General features: G+C 40.0%; 1 protein-coding gene across 1 annotated transcript; it reads right to left on the reverse strand.

The window, feature by feature from the left end:
- Positions 1 to 22,462: 22,462 nt before the first annotated feature.
- On the reverse strand, positions 22,463 to 24,285 carry LOC122010656. Its single transcript, XM_042567166.1, has 2 exons — positions 24,126 to 24,285; positions 22,463 to 22,821 (listed from the first exon to the last, which is right to left on the reverse strand). The coding sequence occupies exons 1-2, from the start codon at positions 24,283 to 24,285 to the stop codon at positions 22,463 to 22,465; spliced, it is 519 nt and encodes a 172-aa protein (XP_042423100.1).
- Between the last annotated feature and the right edge of the window lie 799 nt (positions 24,286 to 25,084).

The raw sequence follows: 25,084 nt of genomic DNA on the forward strand, positions 1-25,084 counted from the left end.
TGAGAATTGAATGCTTCTGGTTGTCGGAGTTGAGTTACGGCATTATCGGATCGTTCTTTGGGTAGCACACGGAAGAAGGATAGCGATTTCGAGTTGTCTTAAGCTGCTGCTCGAACCAAGCTTAAGTAGCCTGTTGAGGGCACCTCCAACTACATGGAGGGCGCCTCCAACCCCGCCGAAATCGCAGCGTCGATAAGTCCTCCATCTTCGCTACTTATCCGCCTGAGAGCGCCTCCAAGCTCCATGGAGGGCGCCCTCGCACCTTGCTGCGGGGTTGTCGATCAAGTCACCCGAGGCGCCTCTAAGCTCCATGGAGGGTGCCTCAGAACTGTTCATCCGAGGCTTTTCTTGTACAATTTCCGTCCTACAAGGCATATTATTCTACAAACAAGATATACCCTACAAAACAAAGTTAGTACAACAAAATAAGATAAATAGAAACTTATTTTGATAGTCTTCGGACTGTCCGGTTCTGACTTCCGATTTCACCTCCGGAAATCCTAGGTCGAACCGATGCCTACTGTTCCCTCACCGGGGAACTCATCCTCACCTACTCCACTCAAGAGAGTTTACTTGTTTGCCAGATTGATCCTCTAGACCAACTGGACTTTTTACCTAGGGTGACCACCCTGTAGGACCTAGGGTTACCACCCCTTAGGATTTTCCTCAGTCTAGGGTTACCGCCCCCTAGGACTTAGGATTACCACCCCCTAAAGTTTTCCACAGTCTAGAGTTACCACCCCCTAGGATCTAAGGTTACCGCCCCTTAGGTTTTCACCACCTAGGGTTCCACCCCTATGACTTAAGGTTACCGCCCCTTAGGGTTTCCACCACTTAGGGTTACCACCACTTAGGGTTACCACCCATAGGATCTAAGGTTACTACCCCTTAGGGTTTCCATCACTTAGGGTTACCACCCCCTAGGACCTAGGGTTACCACCTCCTAAGGTTTTCCACCTGCCTAACCACAACTAACACTTTTACCTAAGACAGCTTAGAACTTTCATGCAAACTCAATAAACCTTGTTAGATAACAAGACAATTTAACTTTAAACCCTTTGACATAATCAAAACACAAGTTCGATCATCGAACGCTTCCCGCACCAACAATAACTATTGATGGACCTACAATCTCCAATTGAATCCATTTTAACTCCTATAGATTACTGCAGTGCTTCGGAGTCGAAATATGCCCTTATTTCCTATTTTTTAAAAAAATGATATTTATGTTGTGGTGCTAATTTTTAAACATCAGTACCACTCCGGTGCTAATTTTTTAAAACGACTGATGTGTTAACTTGTGGTGCTGGTTTTTAAAAATCATCACTATAATGATTGCTACATATTTTTGATGAAGAGGTAAATAATATATCACCAAAAAAGTACTTACATGCTAATGATAAGGTTGGTCCCAATCACGTCACGTCCGAATAACTGTCAGATCAATGTGGGTACTCGTCTTACTGTCTAGTTAGATGGTGTCATACTTGAAGGCAGAGCACCGCTAACATGGGCTGGTATATACCAGATACACCAATCTACAGCACTGTCAACCATGCTCTAATGACAAAAATCTCCCAAACAACAAATAATAGATAACACATCACTGCCATTGATGGAATACTATCATCATTGATGCGATCCTGGCCGTCCATGGCTGCTCCTCCCTCCATCCACTGGTCTCGACCCTCCTCTACCCTGAAGACCTCCAAAAAAATCGACGGCCATCATCAAAGACACTCAGACTGGAGAGGTGGTAGTGCACAGTCTAGCCAAGCTCATCTCCTCGCAATTCGGCCAATGCAACCAAACGGAGCTCCACCATCATGCGGACATGTTCCAACCAGATCACCCCACCGCCCGAAGGGCACAAACTCCGACGAGTGGAGGTCTGATCCATTATAGATATGCAGTAAGTTTAAGCATAATCAGCCGCTGTTCGGCTACACACCAGCCTACAATCTGGATATACAAACCAAATAGAACTTTGTCCCCCATGAAGTGCTTGCTCCGGCCAGATCACTCCACTGCCAGAGGGCGCACAACTCTAGTTGATGGAGGTCTGACCCTGTGTAGAGTTGCACAAAGGTAAGCCCCATTAGACCATGCATCCTTCAAAACATGCAAGTTCATTCTACAACATCCATGGACCTTCAAACCTGGTGGTGACGACAGCCCCCTTTCGCCTCCTGTTTCACATCGTCAAATTGTCTACCGTGGTCGGTTGCCTTTGTTATCCCTCTCCATGTGAGTTCCATGGACAGTGGAGCATTTACATCATGAAAGACTTGAGAAGGGGAGCTTCTTCTATAGTAAAAAAGTCCTTCCGAGAGGCTTTGGCAAAGATCGAGGTTGATACCCAAAGTTGAGATGCTGAACTCGAGACAATCTAAGGCGTGTAATCACTTTCCTTAAAGAGTTTATTGCCCCCACTATCTTACTAGACCATATTATAATGGGCAATCTCTTCTAGGATACAATAGATTCTCAAACAACAAAGTAGCAAGTTCGTTGGTTGTTTGCACAAGAATAGAGAATGATTGTAGTTAGTTTAACATGGCCAATAACACTTATTTATAGAGTTCTTTCAATTAGTCATGAAAGGGCACAACCATTCATTAGTCATGTTGATTCATAAAAGGACACAACCATTCACAATGAAACTATTGGTCACAAAGGGATGCTATTGTTCACATGTTAAACATTGTTTACAATGAAAACCGTTGATCACAAAGGGATGCAACTTTTTAAAATGCAAACTAAACCTCAACATTCCCCCACTTAGTTTGCAATGTAACTCCAAACTAACATTTATTGATATCATACATAACAGAAAGTGATTTTCATCTTAAATCTCTTATAGGGTAAATAAGTAACAAGTCCATGGCAAATGATTGGTGGCTCATTGCTTAAACCAATATTCAACCATGCCTTAAACTTATCACACATATGAACTATCAAACACATTCTCTTATTCACACACTTTTAAGCACATTTAGTGGTCATGTGCTCATCCTAGTTTCATAATCATTTACAAAACTTTACCCTAAAAGTTTGTTAGAAGCAACACCACTTCTTATGATTATATAGGTGGATATTATCTCAAGTCTTATTAATTAACCAAATAAAACACTTCTGAGATAATTCCATTAAGAACCTAAATTCAACCTACTCACTTAAGAGTTACAAAGTATGCACCTTGAACTTGGAATGGTATACTTGAACTAGGTGCTCACACTCATTTAATAACTTGTTTTACCCTTTAAACCTCTCAATCTAGGATGTACTAGAAGGAGGTTGGGTTCCCATCATTAAATAACTTTAGATTAGGGGTTTCAATCTCATTCCGGATGTTGTCAAACTCACCAAATCTATTGCTAGAGGTTTGGTAAACAGATCTGCTAAATTCTTATGTGTTCTAACAAACACAATAGAGACAACATCACTAAATCTCTAATAAATGCATGGCTCAAACTAATATGTCTAGAGTTTCCATTATACACTTTGTTCAATGCTCTAGATATAGTAGCTTCACTGTCACAATACATGATTATAGGTGGCATTGGCCTAGGCCAAAAATCTATATCAAGTAATAGATCACTCAACCACTCAGCTTCTTTACAAGCCGAGGCTAGTACTACAAACTCATATTTCATTATGGATGAGTTATTAGTGTTTGTTTCTTTGATATCCAAGAAATAGCTCCACCACCAAATAAAAAGACAAAACCACTAGTAGGTTTTTGATCACTTATGCTAGTGATCCAACTAGCATCCGACAATCCCTCTAGAACACAAGGAAAATTATTGTAGAAAAGGTTTAAATCTCTTATCTGTTTAAGATAACCAAACACTCTAGTTACCACTTTCCAATGTTCTTTACTTGGATTCTTTGTATATCTAGCTAGTTTACACACCTCAAAAGATATATCAAGTCTTGTACAACCCATAGCATACATAAGACTTCCAATGACACTAGCATACTCAAGTTGTGCTACTGGATTACCATCGTTATCACAAACTTTGAGGTTTGGATCAAAAGGTGTACTTGCTTCTTTCACATTCAAATGTTGATATTTCTTTAAAATCTTATCAACATAGTGATTTTGAGAAAGAGTAAAACCCCCACTATATCTCTTAACTTTTATTCCTAAGATAGTATCAACTTCACCAAGATCTTTCATTTTAAACTTAGAAGATAGATACTCTTTAGTTTCAACTATGCCCTTTGTAGTGTCACTTATAATTAGCATAACATCAATGTAGAGACAAATTACAACTCTACTTTTACTAGTGAATTTAGAGTAAATGCACTTATCTGCATTATTATATCTAAAATCATTGGAAAGTAGAATACCCTCAAACTTTTCATGCTATTATTTTGGGGCTTGTTTTAGACCATACCAAGACTTTGCTAGTTTACACACTTTAGTCTCATTTCTGGGAAGCACAAAGCCTTCTAGTTGATCCATATACACCTCTTCATCTAAATCACCAATTAGAAATAGTATTTTCACATCCATTTGGTGAACATGAAGTTTAAAGATGGAAGCTAAAGCTAAAATTACTCTTATTGAGGTTATTCTAGCTACAAGTGCATATGTATCAAAGTAATCAATTCCTTCCGTTTGTCTAAACCCTTTAGCTACTAACCCAGCTTTATAGGTGAGAATGGTTCCATTGGTAGCTAGTTTCTTTTGAAACACCCACTTGCAACCAATAGGCTTGGAGCCTTGTGGTAGATTAACTAGAACCCAAGTATCATTAGAGAGTATTGAGTCTATTTCATTATTTATGGTCTCTTTCCAAAAATTAGCATCCCTAGAGTCCATGGCTTCTTTGTAGGTCTTAGGATCTTCCTCTATACTAAACAAAAATGGAATTTTGTTTAGTAGAGAATCCGTAGTACCTTCCACAAGAAATACATTATTTTGTGACCATATGAAATTGGAAGAAAGATGTTCATTCTTTCTTTGTCTTTGAGTAGAGGTGTCAATTTCATTGGTTCTTGACTCACTAGAAGTTTTTCCATAGAAAGAACTTGATGCACTTGTCGGGGTCATTCCCACTTTTAAGTCCATAAGAAATTTACTTTCTAAAAATTGCACATCTCTTAATTCCACTATGACATTGTTCTCAGTGCCAAGTAATCTATATGCCTTTAAATGTTCAACATAGCCTACTAGCCTACTTTTAAGTGCTCTAGGTCCTAATCTTATTCTTTTGTTATCTGAAACTCTATAGTAAGTCACACATCCCCAAACCCTTAAGTATGATAGGTTTAGTTTTCATCCTTTCCATAACTCATAAGGACACATTTTAGTCCTTAAGGAAGGAACTCTATTTTGGACACGATAAGAAGCCAATAAGGCCTCACCCCACAAATTAGTTATCAATCCTGAACTTAATAACATGGTATTAACCATATCAGTTAAAGTTCTATTCTTTTTTTCAGCCAAGCCATTTTGTTGTGGTATGTATGGCGCACTAGTTTGGTGCACTATGTCACTTTCTTCTCAAAATTTTGAAAATTCATTTGAGAGATATTCATCTCCTCTATCACTTTTCAAAATTTTAATCTTTTGGCTTATTTGGTTTTCTACAAGAGATTTATAGGTCCTAGAAAGGTTAAATGCTTCATCCTTTGATGTCATCAAGTACACATAAGTAAATCTTGAAAAATCATCTATGAATATAATGAAGTATTTATTGCCGCCCTCTTGTTAGTAAACCATTAAGTTCGTATACATCCGAATGAATTAATTCAAGAACTTGATTTTTTTTTTTTTTTTTTTTGCCTTTAGGAAAAGGCAATCTAGTTGTTTTTGCTTGTATACATGTTTTACACTTATTTGGTGTTCTATGATCACTATAGTTGATTAGTCCAATTTTAGATATAAATTTTAGCACTTTATGACTTACATGTCCTAATCTACAATACCATAGACAATAAGAAGAATCAAGCATATAAATAGAAATATCACTTATTTCATTAATACTCAACTTAAACATACCATTACAAGCATATGCCTTCCCTACAAAAATGTCATTCTTAGACAAGATTACATGCTAGACTCTATTATAGCCTTCAATCCTTTCTTGTTAAGAATATCTGCAGAGACAAGATTCTTGATTACACTAGGGACATGAAGCATATTAGTAAGGACCAATTTCTCGCCGGATGTGAATTGAAGATGCACGTCACCCTTGCCAAGAACCTTGGCTCTTGCACCATTTGCCATAATCACATCATGTCCTTCAAGCACTTCATATATCTTGAATTGATCTTTGTCACTGCACACATGTATGGTTGCACCCGAGTAATACCACAAATCTTTTGATCAAGAAGGTGTTGCCATGTGGAGTTCGGTTGACACACCAAGTGTAACCATTGCTACAATTATTTCTGCACTTTCAATAGCATTAGCACTAGGAGCATTACTAATTTTTTGTTTCTTTTTGGCCCTACATTCAGCCTTGTAATGACTCTTTTTGCCACAATTGTAACAAAATCTACTCGTCTTCTTCATGTCACTAGAAAAGACATTTTCAAGTTTCTTTCTTTTATTAAATCTATTCTCCTCAACCAAATTCACTCTAGGATCACTTTCCTTTTCTTTCTTATACAAGATCCTAGCACCTTCTTCAATTCTAAGATGTTTCAACACACTAGATATGGTCAAAATTTCAAAAGTATGAAGTAATTTCTTTTAATAATCATTCCATGAAAATGGCAACTTAGCAATTATAGCACCTGCTTACATAGATTCTGAAATTTCTACTCCATAGTCTTTAAGTTTTGAAACTATCACTTGCAGGTTATAAATTTGATCTATTAGAGGAGAATTATCATCTAGCTTAAACTCAAAATGTTTTATTAACAAGAAACTTATCTGATTCTTGTTTTTGAGTGGCATATCATGGTCCAAAGTTGTCCAGATCTCTCTTGGATTCTTCACCACCTTGAACAGATCATAGAGCGTGTCCGAAAGTGTGTTGAAGATGTGACCCCTACACAACACTTCATCCTCCTCCAGTTTGGCCCGTTGTTTCCTTAATTCTTCCGAATCATCCTTAGTGGGTGGTGGAATCGCAGGAAGATCAAGGTTGAGAATATAAGCGACCTTCAAAGTCGTGAGAAAGAATACCACTTGTCTTTCCACCTTTTGAAATTTGTTCCCATCCCATCAAGTTTGTCTAGTTTGACAAAGTCTTGATTCATAACATTGATAGCAGATTCTTGAGTGGACTCCATGGTTATGAAGAAATAAACTCTTTAAGATAGTAGTAAAAAAGTCCTTCCGAGAGGCTTTGGCAAAGATCGAGGCCGAGACCCGAAGTTGAGATGCTAAATCCGAGACAATCTAAGGTGTGTAATCACTTTCCTTTAAGAGTTTATTGCCCCCACTATCTTGCTAGACCATATTATAATGGGCAATCTCTTCTAGGATACAATAGATTCTCAAACAATAAAGTAGCAAGTTCTTTGGTTGTTTGCACAAGAATAAAGAATGATTGTGGTTAGTTTAACATGGCTAAGAACACTTATTTATAGAGTTCTTTCAATTTTTTATTAATCCTGTCCAAAAATCATGAAAATGCCTAGCTAGGGATGTGACTCCTCTGTTGACCTCGTGAAGACTGCTCTCCGATCTGCAATACAAGAAATGTCAGTGTCGAGCCAGGGAAGGGGTCTCGGGAGTTGACCCTCCGATGCTCAAGTCAGTCACCAAAAAGATGGAAGAAGATGAAGCAACAGTAAGTGCAGGCATGAATAGTGAAAAATACATACCTCCACCGATGTCTGGACCCCGTTTTATATAGTGCCTTAGTGGGCAATGTGCATGCTCCTCGAGACATAAGCACGCTTCTCTAACAATCTCATGAAAGGACATCTCAAAAAAGTGTCTATACTACTATACCTTAACAAGGTATGCACATCCATGATGAGATAGTGGAAGCTTCTGTCATATGGTCCGTATGTTGACCATGTCTTGTGTCAGCGGCACTATCTCCCAAAAGGATATTAAAATATACATCAATAGTCCTGCTGCTCGACCGAGCGGGGTAGCCGCTCAGCTGGGGACTTCTCCGCTCGGTTGACCTTGATCCGTACTAAGCGTCGGGCGATCTTGGCATAGTATTCTTAGCTAGCCGGGAGTTCTGCTCGGACTAGCCATTTGTCGATCAGACATTGCTTGCCCCACTTGGCAATTGTAGTCAACATTCGATCGGTTGCTATGGGTGAGCCCGTTGACTCTCTAGTGTTGACCACCTTGACTTTGACCTCCACGTTAGCAGCTAACGTTGCTTTTGACCTGAATTGGGAGGGACCCCCTTTATCACCGCATCACAAGCCTTCCCCTCAATTCTAGTCGAAGGATGTTGTAAGTCCGACTGACTAGACACTCTTTATGCTCGGGCTGCCGATCGGCTCATATCTTAAAAATCATTGTTCTGCCTCTTCTTATTATCTTGAGCCTAATGAGCCATTTGATTGGAATGAGCATCAATACTTTCTTGTTGACCTGTGTTTAGATTCGCTGCTCAGCCATTCCTTAGTCTGAGTTTTGTATCAATCGAGATGGTTGACGATAATACTTAGTAAATTTATCCCTTTCTCTTCACTTTCTCGGATGAGCGCCCTTCGATAGTGACTGATGTCATCTAAATTTCTAGAACACTATGTAAATCTTTAATCACTATGGCCGAGCATACCTCCCATGCCTTTTAATTAGGCCCTATTAATGGTTCACTATAACTACTACTCTCTTCCGCCACACACTCGATGTGACAGGCAGCTATCCGCTGATGATGTGATAGGTGCCTTTTCTAATTCCATGGCCAGATCTAATCATAGTTTTGTGTAACCCTTGATTGGACGACTCATAGTGACCGCCCATGAGGTTTATAAACCCTCATTTGCTCGCCATCCCCTTCATGCTTCCTTGAGCCTTCTTCTTTGTGCATGTTCCTTGACCTTCTTTCTTTGTCTTCGCCGGCGACCTTTCTCAATAAGGCTCCCTTTCCTTTCCCACTACTTCGTCAATCTTCTACCTTTTTTGTTTCATATGGCCACTTCCCCTCAGCCTCCTGCGTCCATCCTCGGGCTCTGGTATAGTTCTACCAAATCAAAGTTTAATGAGGATGAGATTGATCAGATGAAACTCATGTATCATCCCCCCCTGATTATCAACTTGCCATCTCTTCAGCCTATGACCGACCCCATACACCTCCCGTCAACTTTTTTCCCTTCTTTAAGGAGCAATTTTGCATAGGTCTTCATTTTTTCGTCCACCCTTTTTTTCAACTGTGTGTAAATGCTTCCGTATTTTCCTCCATCAATTAGTGTCTAATTCCTTTAAGCTACTGTGTGGGGTGGTCATGATATTCCATCTGCACGAAATCTCTTTAACACCCAGGGTGTTTCATTATTTCTATTACCTGAAATTGTCGGAGACCGAGTGGGCTCTATTTTCTTCGATAAAATGTCGACCTCCAACAAGCATTGGAAAGAATACTATTTTTTCGTTCGCTTTCCTGCTCAGCCTGACTTCCCAACCGGTTGGCAGTTGGAATTGTCAAATCCTCCTCTACTCAGTAGATACCGAAGTCGATCGGACTATCTGCAAGCAGCTTTTTGGTTGGCTAGTTAGAAGTATCGCATCCATCGACTACTGTTGGAAGGCGTCTTATACATGTTCGGGTTGAGCCCCATCTGAATGCGGCTACATCTTACCCTAGGTATGCTCCCTTTTCTCTCTATCTTTGAATCTAACTGATTTTTCCCCTTTTTTACAGCTCAAGTCATGTTGAGGGTATGTCTGAGCGGCAAGAGCAAGTTGGCAGATGCAAAGATCAACGCCGCAAACATCGCCATGTTGGAGATTCATGGCCTACGTCCAGTCACCCAATCTGATGATCCACTCACGAGGTTGGAGAAAATACAACTATGGCCAGTGGAGGGGTCATACAACGACAAGTGATGCTGTTGCTGCTACACCCTACCTTCCTCCCTAGCGGCCATCCCTAACGCCAATCGTTGTGCCATCGGAGTCGGCTACCTCGGGTGAGCTGCTGATCTAGCGACACAAAAGGCATCGAGGGGAGGGTTCTTCCCGCTCGGCGACCTCTGTGTCGCAGACTTCCACCCATGCTAACTCGTGCCCTCCCTCCGAATGGGGTGAGACAGCATCGCCCGCCCTTCCCAAGCAAGGAGCTGACGTGCTTCCTACTTCGCTATCATTGATCAGACGCCTTCGACGTCCGAGCTACCATTGGGGATTATATGTGTTGTGCCTATCGCGTACATGTCACTGCATTCCTTGTCGGAAGCACAAGTATCCACCATCCGATCGTCTCCCTTGTCAAGGTCCACCGTCCAAGCAACCTCTCAGCCTTCAGGTCTGAGCGGCCATAAGCACATTACGGCTATCATCCATTTACCTACGAATGAGTGGCGTCGTCCAGACGGTACCGAGTCCCGGTCCCCCGAGCACCAAATCAGGATTCAAGGACCTCTAGCACAAGTTTGGGCCAATGCTCGAGCCCGTGCGGCGACTATTTCCCTGGGGGAGCTCACGGGCGGCTACACCCAGAAGGCTACTGGGTTACAAACATTACCCTCATTTTTACCTACTTTTTCCTGAACAACATTTACTAATTTATATTTTCTGCAGTTTTGGGTCGAGAGTCTGGCCATGTGCCAAAGATTAGCCTTTCTGGAACATGAAGTCCAACAGCTGCGCCCCCCAAGCGGCCCCTCTGAAGCCTCCCGGGCCCATTTTGAGCAGCTGATTGCTGAGGTAGCTCAACTAAAAGTCGGCCTGGAAAGGAGCTTGAAACAACTTCTCATGGAGAGAGATAAGAATGTCAAGCAGGCTTCATAACTTGCACTGCTCACCAAGCATGCCACTTCATTTAAGGTAAAGATCAGCTCCGCCAACGCCAGGGAGCTCCGAACCATTGAGGATTTGGATATCAAGAACAAGGAGGCTCAGATTTTGACCCAAAATCTCAAGCAAGCGGAGGTTGTTCTGGCAATGGAAAGGGATAGCCGATCGGCCGAGCATGCGGCTTCGCAACTCCAACTCACTGCCAAGGATACTGAGCTAGCCTCAATGAAGACTGAGTTGGAAGCTTCCCGAGTGGCCTTCAAAATTTACTAAGAAGGCGAGGCTGACCGGTTCGAAGCTTTTAAACGCAATTACCTCTGTTCGGACCCCTTCAACGATTGGCTCACGGATCGAGCACTCTACCTCTTCAACTTCGGTATCAACAAGACCCTGCAATAGTTAAAGGACGACAGCTACCTTCCTCATGCGCTGACCAGCAAGGTCATAAACCGAGAGCAGCTTATCGAGTCCCTCCCTGATGATGTATTTGACTATCTTGACTAGTCATCTGACTAGATTTTAAGTTGTTTTTTCTAATGTTCTGTAAAAATTTTCCTAAGTGTCAATGAATGCAACCCCATTCGGTGCTTCTTTGTTTTTGTTATATTTGTGTGCTTTCGTGTATTATTGTTCGGCTCCCGTGAGGCTGTCTGACATCTTAGATATCTAAAAAATTCCAAATATGAATTTTTGCCCCTCCGTTTGTCAGTGTAGATATTCACCTAGAAATCTAATTGTTCAGTCCAGCATACGTCGAACGACATCTAAGCCTCCAAAGTCTACTATGCCCATCAATCATAGAACCGGAGTTATAGTCACCGGAGTTATATTCATAGCTACATTCTCGAGTTTATAGTCACTGCTCAACTGTTGATTTCATTGTCTCGGGGTTTATAGTCGTCGCTTGACTGTTGATGGAATAGACATGAGTTTATAGTCACCGCTCAATTGTTGATGGTGTAGACAGGGGTTTATAGTCTCCGCTCGATTGTTGATAGCGTAAACAGGGGTTTATAGTCATCACTCAACTGCTGATGGCATAGACAGGGGTTTATAGTCATCACTCAATTGTTAATCTTGGTCGAACAGCACAAGAGTCCGGGACACTTGGGATTTTAATTTATTCACTGTTTCCTTGTTCATACAAGACATACATTCATACAAATGTATCTAAATTTAACCACGCACATTTTACCTAGCCTTATAGGGCTAGAGATGGTTTGCGCTCCAAGGCCGCTCGAACCTTCTTCCATCTTCATCTTGCAAATAGTAGGCTCCCGAGCGGAACTTCTGGATGACTCTGTAAGGTCCTCCCAATGGGGCTTCCAGCTTGGTAACGTCGTTATCTGGCTTTACCTTTTTCCATACCAAGTCGCCGACCTAGAATGATCTCGAGATTATCCTACAGTTGTAGTTCTACTTCATTCATTACCTTATACATCATGAGCCGGACAATGGCCTTATCTCGTACTTCATCTACCAGGTTAAGCTCCATGAGTCTTCGTTCAACGTTCTCATCGTCGTAGAGCTGACACGGTCAGACTCTACTCTGACTTCCATTGGAACCACTGCTTCATCTCCATACATCAGGCGGAATGGGGTAATGTCGGTCACCTCTCTTGGTGTGGTGTGATGGACCCACAATACATTGGGGAGTTCATCGACCCAGCTACCTCTATCATGGTCAAGCCGAGCCCGTAACCCTCTGAGGATCTCCCTGTTAGTGACTTCCGTCTGCCCGTTGTTCTATGGGTAGGTCACTGAGGTGAAAGCTTATGCAATGTCATAGCTTTCACACCACTCCCTGAGCTTCCATCCTACGAACTATCTTCCATTATCCGAGACGAGCCTGCGAGGGATGTCGAACTGACATAAGATATTCTGCCATATAAATTTGATGACCATATACTCAGTTATCTTGGTTAGCGGCTCGGCCTCCACCCACTTCAAGAAATAATCTACTGTGATGAGTAGAAATCTTCGCTGATCGGTTGCCATAAGAAATAGTCCAACGATATCCATGCCCCACTGGTCGAACAGACAAGACACCATGGATGCTTTATCTCCACGGTGGATCAGTGCAGGATGTTATGATACTTTTGACACGACAAACAAGTGGCCACTATCCAAACGACATCTGTTGGTGCGGTTAGCACTAACGATTTAACCTAGGTTTTGATGAATGACAAATCAGGTTAAGTTAGTCTGTTATTGTCTAACACTCTGATCGAGTGTGCAGGAGAAGTCCAGACAGGTCGACGGGCTGACCGGATGTCTGGCACGAAGCCCAGCTAGGTCGACGGGCTGACCGGATAGCTGGCGAGAAGTCCAAGCGGGTCGACGGGCTGACCGGACTCTTGGCGAGAAGTCCAACTAGGTCAACGGGCTGACCGGATAGCTGGCGAGAAGTCCAGACGGGTCGAAGGGCTGACCGGACGTTTGGAAGGTAAGTAAGGTAAGTCACAGGAGGGGAGTGACTGCGAGGACGCGTTCCCGGGAAGGGAACGTTAGGCGTCAATCCGGCTTAGATCCATTTCGGATATCTAAGTCGAGATCGTGACTAGATTTCGGTCTCGGAAAGACGGAATCTAAGTCATACTCTATTTTGCTAAGTCATACTTCTTATACTGAACTCATAAACTGTGCTAACACTTTATTTTGCAGGATCTATTTGTCTCGGACTAACCTTGTTTTGCAGGAAAGTTGTTCGCTGGAAAAAGGTGGTCCGAGCGCCCGGAGGGGATCCGGGCGCCTGGAGGTCCGAGCGCCCGGGAGGCACCCGGGCGCCCTTGAGGCAAAAATTATCCTGATCGCGCGTCGCCACTTGGAGCTCGCTGGTTGGACTTGCCACGTCTCACCAGGGCGCCCGGAAGGCATCCAGGGCGCCCCGAGCATCATATAAAAGAAGGGTCAGAGGGGAGCTTCAGAACAACAACGAAAAGAAAAGTCTTCTACTGCTCTGCACTTCTGCGACGCTAACAAAGCTCCGACAATACGCTCCTTTCTTTTTCTTATTAAATTCTTGTCGGTATTTGTTTTAATTTTCATTAGCATTCATTGTACTATTTTTTTAATCATTATTTTGAATTGCTAGTGAATTGCCCAACGAAAGTACTCACGGAGTACGGGCCTTCGAGTAGGAGTCGTCACAGGCTCCGAACGAAGTAAAAAACACCGTGTTCAGCTTTTCTAAGTTTTTTATTATTCCGCTGCGCTTAACTCTTATTAACACTATTTTTCGAATCGATATTCACCCCCCCCCCCTCTATCAACGTTTCACGATCCAACAAGTGGTATCAGAGCAGGTACCACTCTGATTTGGTGCAACCACCAGTCAGACAGGGGGTAAAAATATTTTTTTACGCTTAATTCTAATCTGATATTATTACTATTAATTTGGGAATTTGTCTTCGTTACAATTAAACCGATATTGGTGCAACACTAATTTAGATACTCATATTATTTTTTTTCACACTGCTAATCCAAGACCAAGTCTTGGGATATTCTTTTTTCGTCATTTACTTGTGTGCAGGATGTCCCAACTAGAAGGCTTCAGCACAGTACGTCCTCCCCTATTCAACGGGGATGACTTCTCGTACTGGAAGAAAAGAATGGAGGTATACCTAAAGACAGACTACGATCAATGGTTCAGCGTCATAAAGGCGTACCGAACTCCAATCGACAACTCCGGAAATCCACTAGACCCGGAACAGTGGACTCCGGACATGAGGAAAAAGGCATCAACAGAAAACAAGGCAATCAACACGCTACACTGTGGCCTAACACGAGAAGAGCTGAATCGGGTTGGACCGCATCAGAACGCTAAAGAATTGTGGGACAAACTGATCGAGTTACACGAAGGAACGAGCGATGCAAAGGTAACAAAAAGAGACATACTTTTAAATAAAATATTTAATATAAAAATGCAGGAAGGGGAAATGGCAAGTCAACTGCATGCGAGAATCAAGGACGTCCTCAACGGACTCCACGTGATAGGCCACCAGATGGAAAACAGAGATTTAATAAGGTACGCACTAAATGCCTTTCCTCGTAATAGCTTGTGGGCATCAATCGTAGATGCCTACAAAATTTTGAAAAACCTATCTAAGTTAAAATTAGACGAGCTTTTCTGTGAGTTAGAATTACATGAACAAACTAATGCTGGAGCCGAGAAAGGTATTGCTTTATTTGCAGGTTCATCCAAAGAAAAGAAGAGCAAGCCTGAATCTGAAGAAGATTCCGATCAAAATTCCGAAGACGAAGAACACCTGGTGAACCTGGTAAGAAAAATGTTCACCAGGAGAAAAAGGAGCTTCAGCAAGAAGGACCTTCAAAAGATTAGTTCTCCCGCGGAACAAAAGAACGTGACGTGCTTCGGATGCAATAAAAAGGGGCACTACAAGAACGAATGCCCAAGACTAAAATTCGACAAACCGAAGCCAACCAAAAAGAAGGCTCTCAAAGCAACGTGGGACGACTCCTCGTCGGACGAATCGGAGGTAGAAGAGCAAAAGCACCAGAGCCACCTCACGCTGATGGCCCGCGAAGCTGAAACGGAAGACGAGTCGGGAGATGAAGACAGATCCGAACCCGAATCAAGCCACGAGTCCGTACTCGTTTCCAAATGCCCGGATGAGGTACATTTTAATTTAAACAAAAAGTTTTTTAAAATTATTTCTTGCTTAAATAGTAAGTTAATTAAAATAGAAAATGAAAACAAATCACTCCTTGAGGAAAATCAAGACCTCAAGGAACAAATAAGAAATTCAAATCCAACTCAAGATCTAATACTTGAAGAGAATTCATCATTAAAATCAGAAATTAATAACTTAAAAGAAATACTAGAAAAATTCACTACAAGATCAAAAAATCTAGACTTAATCCTGAACAATCAAAAAACATGTTATAATAAAACCGGACTTGGATACAAGTCGAACTCAAATAAAACCTTTAAATCATTAATAACCCAATACAAATCAACTAATCAAGCTTGGGTTCTGAAAGCGTGTTTGACCACGCAAGTAGGAATTAATCAATATTACATACCTAAAGAAAAAATATATTATGTAAACTCGAATAAACTAAATCAAAAACCAAAACACAAATCAAAGAAATCAAAATTTAAACATATTGAAACTCAACAAAATATAAGTTATCACCAAGTTAATTATAACTATAAAATAAATCGACACAAACCTAAAACGAAAATTTAAATTAAAAGCCAATAATTCAAGGGGGGGCTCCAGAATAGCTGGCACCTCCAAAACTAACTTACCCGACAGGGTAACCTAAACAAACTTACCCGACAGAGTAACCTAAACAAACTAACCCGACAGGGTAATTAGGATTAGTTAAAAAGAGACCAAGTTTAACTTGAATCATGGTACTGGTGAAGTTTTTGGATGATAGTACGTTAGGGAAGCTTGGGCATCGCATGTCTAGAAAGATATGGTTTCGATCTGGTGCATTTGGCCAAGTGGAACTGACCGAAGCTACCCTTAAATGAATCCTAACTAGTTAGACCAAGGTTTAGTACTAAGCTCCGTGGATAGGACTATTCGGAAAACCTCGAAAGGTTGGTTACTTCTAATGACGTTCATGTGACTCACTAAGCTTAGAAGTTTATCCGAAGAATGCCTATTTGTAGAGACCAAAGCTAAACCTGAATCTAACACAAGTTAAACCAAACTCCATAATTAAACCCAACCCATCTCACAAAATTTTAGGATTCCTTGATTGAAAACTTAAATCGGGTGAGATAACTAAAGATCAAAATTAAATTTTGAATTTCAAATTTCAAATTTCAAATTAAAATTAAATTTCGGATTTCAAATTAAATTTCAAATTTCAAATGAATTAAAATTAAATTTTGAAATTTCAAGTTAAATTTCAAATTTCAAATTAAAATTAAATTTCGAATTTCAAATTAAATATCAAATGAATTAAAATTATATTTTGAAATTTCAAGCTAAATTTCAAATTTCAAATTAAAATTCGAATTTCAAATTTTAAATTAAATTTCAAATTAAAACTAAATTTCTTTTAAATTCATTTTAAACTTTTTAAATTATTATTTTAACTCTAAAAATCATTTTAAAAAATTAAATTAACTTTAAAAATTATTTTAAAAATTAAATTAACTTTTTTTTAAAAATTATTAAATTAACTTTAAAAATTATTTTAAAAATTAAATTAACTTTAAAAATTATTTTAAATTAACTTTAAAAATCATTTTAAAAATTAAATTAACTTTAAAAATTATTTTAAATTAACTATAAAAATTATTTTAAAAATTAAGTTAACTTTAAAAATTATTTCAAAAATTAAATTAACTTTAAAAATTATTTTAAATTAACTTTAAAAATCATTTTAAAAATTAAATTAACTTTAAAAATTATTTTAAAAATTAAATTAACTTTTATTTTAAAAATAATTAAATTAACTTTAAAAATTATTTTAAAAATTAAATTAACTTTTATTTTAAAAATAATTAAATTAACTTTAAAAATTATTTTAAAAATTAAATTAACTTTAAAAATTATTTTAAATTAACTTTAAAAATCATTTTAAAAATTAAATTAACTTTAAAAATTATTTTAAAAAATTAAATTAACTTTAAAAAATTATTTTAACCTTAAAAACTATTCTAAAAATTAAATTAACTTTTATTTTAAAAATAATTAAATTAACTTTAAAAATTATTTTAAAAATTAAATTAACTTTTATTTTAAAAATAATTAAATTAACTTTAAAAATTATTTTAAAAATTAAATTAACTTTTTAAATTATTTTAAATTAACTTTAAAAATAATTTTAAAAATAATTAAATTAACTTTAAAAATTATTTTAAAAATTAAATTAACTTTAAAAATTATTTTAAAAATTAAATTAACTTTAAAAATTATTTTAACCTTAAAAACTATTCTAAAAATTTAATTAACTTTAAAAATCATTTTAAAAATTAAATTAACTTTAAAAATTATTTTAAAAATTAAATTAACTTTAAAAAATTATTTTAACCTTAAAAACTATTGTAAAAATTAAATTAACTTTGAAAATTATTTTAAAAATTAAATTAACTTTAAAAAATTATTTTAAAAAAATTAAATTAATCTTAAAAGTTATTATAAAATAAAAAAAAGGTCAAAAACCAGGGTCGGGCGCCCCTAGTATTCCCTTCGTGGGCGCCCGGGAGGAGATCCGGGCGCCCCGCCCAAAATCAACCCTGGGCGCCTGGAAAGACTCCGGGCGCCCGGAGCTCCCTATAAATAGGGGGCAGCAGGCGCCCCCAACACTTGCCTCAAACCTTTCACTCTTACCAAGGTTCTATCCGAACCTCAGTGTGAGAGTGCTCTAAAATTAAATTTTCTTACGGTGAAGACGCTGCTGCGACTCAACCGAGGTCATCAGTTCTATACTCTACGATGGCTCCTCGGTAAATCCTTATCTAAAAACTCTTTAAATTTGTCTTGATATTTTCACTTAGAATATCTCTTTTATATACAATAGGAAACGAACAAATACTGGTGTTGGGCCCTCTAATGCTAGTACTGACCCTAGGTTTCCCACAGATGAACTTAGAGTCAAGTTTGAGTCAACCATTTATATGACTATTAGGGTTAAATGTATAGATAGACCATTCTTTCTAGTTTCGTGTGCTCCTGTTATAGAGGTTATAAACCACTATAACTTACGAAACCTTGTTGAATGCACTAGTCCGGTAAACATAAGTCTGCGTGCTGAATTTTACAACAACTTAGTGAAAGTAGACGACCTTACCTATACTACTAGGGCAGCGGGTACTGATATCACGCTATCCCCTACGACGATCCGGGAGTTTTTAGGGTTACGCCCATCCACTTGCTCCTTTTTGTGCTATCCTCCTGGGGATCTACCATTCGGAGATCCCTACTCGCATATTACTCTTGATACAATTTATTCGTACTTTTTTGGGGGAGAGCGAGATCTCACTGTGACCCAGTTTAGTTTGGTAGAACTTCGAGTCCAGGACTACGCTCTTTATAGGGTCTTAGTCTTCTGCATTTTACCACTGACTACACGGGACATTGCTGTGATGCGCCAATTCCATTCATTTTTACTCTATGCCCTGAGTCATAGGCTAGATATTGACATCAGCCTACATATCTTCTCCACTATTATCTACTCTGCTGGATACGTGACTAATAGACGAGTCCACATGCCTTTCTGTCACATTCTGACAGCATATATGTCCTCGTTGGACATTGATGTCACTAGAGGAGACATTCACTATATGACTGAGTTTGACGTCATAGCAGCTAGGAACTTCTCTCTAGCTAGTATCCACATAGATGAGGGCGACGGTACTATGTCTTGGAGGAGGGAGGCACAGCACCAGGATGATCCAGACGCACAGGGGGAGGCCGAGCAAGATGAGTTCATGCTTGCACTGTTTCCGGAGGAGGATGTTCCACCTCCACCACCAGCTCGAGCACCACGTCACGCACCACGCACTCTAGCCGACCGCATGACCGGACTAGAGAGAGCCATGACGAGTCTCCAGCAGGAGAACTCTGACTTTCAACGTGACATGCGGCGAGAGGTCTCCGAGTTACGAGCTGACGGGCAGACTCAACACACTGAGCTGATGACACTACTCTGCTCCTTGAGATCTGGACCACCCCCTTCCTCATCTCAGTAGCTCTAGTTATGACACTTCAGTTATCTACATCACTTGTAGAATACTTTTTGATCTATCCAGTGTTCGTTCTGATATGGATTGATTATGTTCGATCTTAATAGACTAGGAGTTTCAAATTTCAAAAATATTTTCAAAAAAAAATGGTTATTCTCAAATTATAGGTTAAAACATATTTCATTTTCAAAAATTTCCTATTTTTAGATTTTTAAATATATTTTTAGCCTTAGACTAGTTCAAAATCCTTAGAAAGCATGTACCCATAGGACTAGTTTTGAGAATCTCACCAAAACCCTAGGCTTACCATGCTTGTGATTGACGAACATAGAAAGGGGTGAGATGTATAGGCCACTTGCCTAAGACTTAAGATGCTTATTTCAGTGCATCGACATAAGTCTGGGCGTTAAATACAAAATATACATTAATCAAGTTAAGGGTGAACTTAACTTGACTAACCAAGTGAAAGCTGCTATATTCTGATAAGTCAGTCAGTAACAAACTGGTTAGACATTTGATTTAATGTCAGGTTCAGGGGGAGAAATAAAATTACTTCAGTATTTCAAATTAAATTTTTAATCTTATTTTTGAAAATCAAAGTCTAAACTCAACGTGGTTAAAAATGTACAATTCTTTTTATTTTTGAAAATTTGATTCTGAAAAAGAATTTTACTACTTTGTTTAAAAATATATATATATATATATATTCTGCTTTGAATATTTTTAGCAAATATTTTCAACATTTTATGTTAGTGATTGAAAAATGTTTTCTTAAATATTTCTTAAACTTATTTTTGAAAACTAACTCTTATAAAATTAAGTTATTTTGAGATTTACTCTTTGATTTTGAAAATTATATCTAACTTAGTTTTGAAAATTGAATGTTTTCACTTAATTTTGACAATTTGATTTGAAAGTTAAATTTTACAAAAATTAGTATTAAAAATTGTTGTGTTACTGAAAATTGTGGAACTTAGAGTTTTTTTACTAAACTCCTAAAAATCAGTTTCCTTAATTTTAAAACTATACTTGAAAAATTAGCTATTTTTCAAAGTTACTAAGTTATAAATCAGCTATTTTTCAAGATATTTTTTAAGAAATAAAAGTAAAACTACCTTTTAAACTCCCCCAGATTATCTCGACATTATTTCTTACTGAAGTCTATGTTTATGCTTACTTAATTCATGCTTATTTTTGATGAATGCCAAAGGGGGAGGGTTAGGTGATTAAGTTAGCTAAACCAGTTAAGTTAGCTAAACCAATTTGAAAATACAAACTAACTTTAAAACCACATAAATGAATGTTGTTTCTTGCATATGTTTTCACTAACTTAACCAGGTTGTCATTCCATCAAAAAGGGGGAGATTGTTGGTGCGGTTAGCACTAACGATTTAACCTAGGTTTTGATGAATGACAAATCAGGTTAAGTTAGTCTGTTATTGTCTAACACTCTGATCGAATGTGCAGGAGAAGTCCAGACAGGTCGACGGGCTGACCGGATGTCTGGCACGAAGCCTAGCTAGGTCAACGGGCTGACCGGATAGCTGGCGAGAAGTCCAAGCGGGTCGACGGGCTGACCAGATGCTTGGCGAGAAGTCCAGCTAGGTCGACGGGCTGACTGGATAGCTGGCGAGAAGTCCAGACGGGTCAAAGGGCTGACCGGACGTCTGGCAGGTAAGTAAGGTAAGTCACTGGAGGGGAGTGACTGCGAGGATGCGTTCCCGGGAAGGGAACATTAGGCGTCGATCCGGCTTAGATCCATTTCGGATATCTAAGTCGAGATTGTGACTAGATTCCGATCTCAGAAAGAAGGAATCTAAGTCATGCTCTGTTTTGCTAAGTCATACTTCTTATACTGAACTCATAAACTGTGCTAACACTTTATTTTGCAGGATCTATTTGTCTCGGACTAACCTTGTTTTGCAAGAAAGTTGTTTGCTGGAAAAAGGTGGTCCGGGCGCCCGGGAGGCACCCGGGAACCTTGGAGGCAAAAATTATCCTGATCGCGCGTCGCCACTTGGAGCTCGCTGGTTGGACTTGCCACGTCTCACCAGGGCGCCCGGAAGGCATCCAGGGTGCCCCGAGCATCATATAAAAGAAGGGTCATAGGGGAGCTTCAGAACAACAACGAAAAGAAAAGTCTTCTACTGCTCTGCGCTTCTGCGACGCTAACAAAGCTCCGATAATACGTTCCTTTCTTTTTCTTATTAAATTCTTGTTGGTATTTGTTTTAATTTTCATTAGCATTCATTGTACTATTTTTGTAATCATTATTTCGAATTGCTAGTGAATTGCCCAACGAAAGTACTCACGGAGTACGGGCCTTCGAGTAGGAATCGTCACAGGCTCCGAACGAAGTAAAAAACACCGTGTTCAGCTTTTCTAAGTTTTTTATTATTCCGCTGCGCTTAACTCTTATTAACACTGTTTTTCGAATCGATATTCACCCCCCCCCTCTATCGACGTTTCACGATCCAACAACATCATCTTGCAATGTGGGCCAAAAGTATCCCGTCAACAGGATTTTTTGGGCCAGTGATCTACCGCCCGGGTGACTTCCTCAAGAGCCTTGATGAACCTCTTGAAAGATGTATTCGACGTCCTCTGATCCAACATACTTGAGTAGCGTCCTTGAAAAATCTCTTTTATATAGATGATCCCCGATCATGGTGAACCATCCAACTCTCTTTTTAAACAAGAGAGCTTCCGCTTGCTCGGCCGGTGTGATGTCCTATCAGAGGAAATCTATCAATGGCATCCTCCAGTCACTCGGGTATTCTGTTCGTCCTGTCGATGTGTGCCACCAGCAAGACTTATTCGATCGGCCTATCAATGACGATCGGTGATCATGAACTGGCTAACTTAGCCAGCTCGTCAGCAGCCTGGTTGTCTGATCAAGGGATCTTCTGAATAATCATTTCTTGAAAATCAGCCTTCAACTTTTCAAAAACTTCGGCGTATAGTTTGAGCAGGGCATTACTTTTCTCGAAGGTGCTTAACAATTGCTGCGCCGCCAGTTGAGAATCCGAGTAGATGAGGACTCTTGTCGCTCCCACATGCCGAGCTGCCTGCAGGCCAGCTATCAGGACCTTATATTCAGCTTCGTTATTTGTAGCTCGATAATCTATCCGTACGGACAATTGCATCCTGTCCTCCCTAGGCAATATCAAGAGGATTCTGATCCTGCTTCCTTGCAGGGTGGATGAACCATTTACAAAAATCTTCCAAGTCACATCTGGCTCAGCATTTTGGACTTCAATAACAAAATCAGCCAAGGCTCATGCTTTGATCGCCATTCGTAGTTGATATATCGTATGTCAAACTCGCTCAGCTCGATGGTCCATTTGATCAACCGTCCAGATGCTTTTGGATTAAGGAAGACTCTTCCCAGTGCGCTGTTAGTCTTCACCAAAATTGAATGTGATAGAAAATATAGTTGAAGTCTCTGAGAGGTGAGTACTAGCGCGTATGCCAATTTTTTGAGACAGATGTAGTGGGATTTTGCATCTTTTAATATGTGACTTATAAAATACACCGGTTATTGCTTAGCACCATTCTGTCATACTAATGACAAGCCAACTGCATATTTTGTGGATGACAAATAAATCTAGAGCGGCTCGCCGGTGTTGGGTTTTGCCAATACAAGTAAGGAGGTAAGGTACTCCTTGAGTTCCTCCAGCGCCTTGTCGCACTCTGCGTCTCATAGGAACTTCGTTGCTCGGTGTAGTATCTTAAAGAATGGGTAACTCCGGTCGAATGATCTGGAGATGAATCTTGATAAGGAGGTGATCCGTCCGATCAATCGTTGGGCCTCCTTCAAGTTGCAGGGTGGGAGAATGTCCCGTAGTGCCTTCGCCTTGCTCGAATTTGCCTCGATCCCCTGTTCGGTAATGATGTATCCGAGGAAGCGGCCACTCTTTGCTCCGAACAAGCACTTGCTTGGGTTGAGTTTTATTCCATATGCCCTGAAAGTTTGACAAGTTTCTTCAATATCTACGCAAAGGTCAATGACTCGGAGAGATTTTATTAATATGTCATCGATATATACCTCCATGTTGCAACCGATCTACTGTTGGAACACCTTGTTCATCAGTCTCTGATAGGTGATGCTGACATTCTTCGATCCGAATGACATGACGTTCTAATAGTAAGTCCCATTGGTTGTAATGAAGATGACCTTCTCTTGATCTTCAAGGGCAAGCAGCACTTGGTGGTAACCTTGGTATATGTCGAGCATGCAGATTAGCTCGTAGCCCACCGTGGAGTCCACCATTTGATCTATTCGTGGTAGAGGATAGAAGTCATTTGGGTAGACTTTGTTTAGATCACGAAAATTGATGCAGACTCACCACTTGTTGCTCGGCTTGGAGACCAGCACGACGTTGGCTAGCTAGCTCGAAAATTACACCTCACGGATATGACCACCCTCCAGTAACTTTTTTATTTCCACTCGATTAATCTGATTCTGATCTAAGCTGAAGTCCCTCTTCCTTTGTTTCACCGACCTAGCATCCAGTCAGACATGAAACTTGTGTCGAGCTACGCTCGGAGAGATGCCCAGGAGCTCATGTGTTGACCAGGCGAACACATCATAGTTTTGTTTAAGGCAAGCGACCAGCTCTGGCTTCTTCTCATCTATCAGGTCGGCAGTGACAAATGTAGTTACTTCTGATCGGCTGGGATGAATCTGAACATCCTCATTTTCCTCATAGACCATCGAGGGGGGGGGGGGGGGGTGTTCCATGATGGTGTTCACTTCCAAGTGCGGGATCTTCTGTGCCGCCCTTGCTTCGGATTTGACTATCTCAACGTAGCACGCTGAGCGGCCAATTGGTCGCCTTTAACATCGCCCACCTCATCTACCAAAAACTTGATCTTCTTGCAGAAGGTGGACACCACCACTCAGAACTCATTTAAGGCTGGTTGGCCCAATATGGCATTGTAAGAGGACGACACATCTACTACAATGAAATTTGTTGTCCTGGTCCTCTTATGAGGTTCTTCTCTGAGCGATATGGCCAGCTGAGTTTGGCCAATCGACAATACCTCATTGGCTATAAACCCATAGAGCGAGGTCGTCATGAGATGCGATTCACTCCTGTAGATTTACAGTTGATCAAACGTCTTCTTAAAGATTATATTCACCGAGCTACCTATATCAATGAAAGTTTAGTGAATGGTATAGTTAGCTATTACCACCCAGATGATCAAGGCGTGGTCGTGAGGGATCTCCACTTCCTCTAGGTCTTGGGGGTCGAAACTAATCTCAAGTCCGTCTGCCTTCTCCTTGCTGCATCCAACATCATGTATTTCCAGTCGACGGGCATGCGACTTCCTTGCCCGGTTGGAATCATCGTCGGTTGGTCCCCCGACAAACAATCAAATTTCACCCCGAGTAGCATTACTTCAGTTTTCCTCCTCCCGAGTCGATAGTCTTCTACGCTCAGCTAAAGCTCGGGCGAGACTTGTGTTATTTCTCTGTTGAGGTTGTCACTGACGGCACTTAGACACCGTTC

This window comes from Zingiber officinale, chromosome 8A, assembly GCF_018446385.1.
Source record: "Zingiber officinale cultivar Zhangliang chromosome 8A, Zo_v1.1, whole genome shotgun sequence".
Lineage (NCBI taxonomy): Eukaryota > Viridiplantae > Streptophyta > Magnoliopsida > Zingiberales > Zingiberaceae > Zingiber > Zingiber officinale.

Coding starts and splice junctions, on each gene's coding strand:
- LOC122010656 (XM_042567166.1), bottom strand. CDS start 24,285: ATGGTCTATGAGGAAAATGAGGATGTTCAGATTCATCCCAGCCGATCA. Junction 22,822..24,125: donor GTCAACACATGAGCTCCTGG/GCATCTCTCCGA, acceptor TTGTTATTGAAG/TCCAAAATGCTGAGCCAGAT.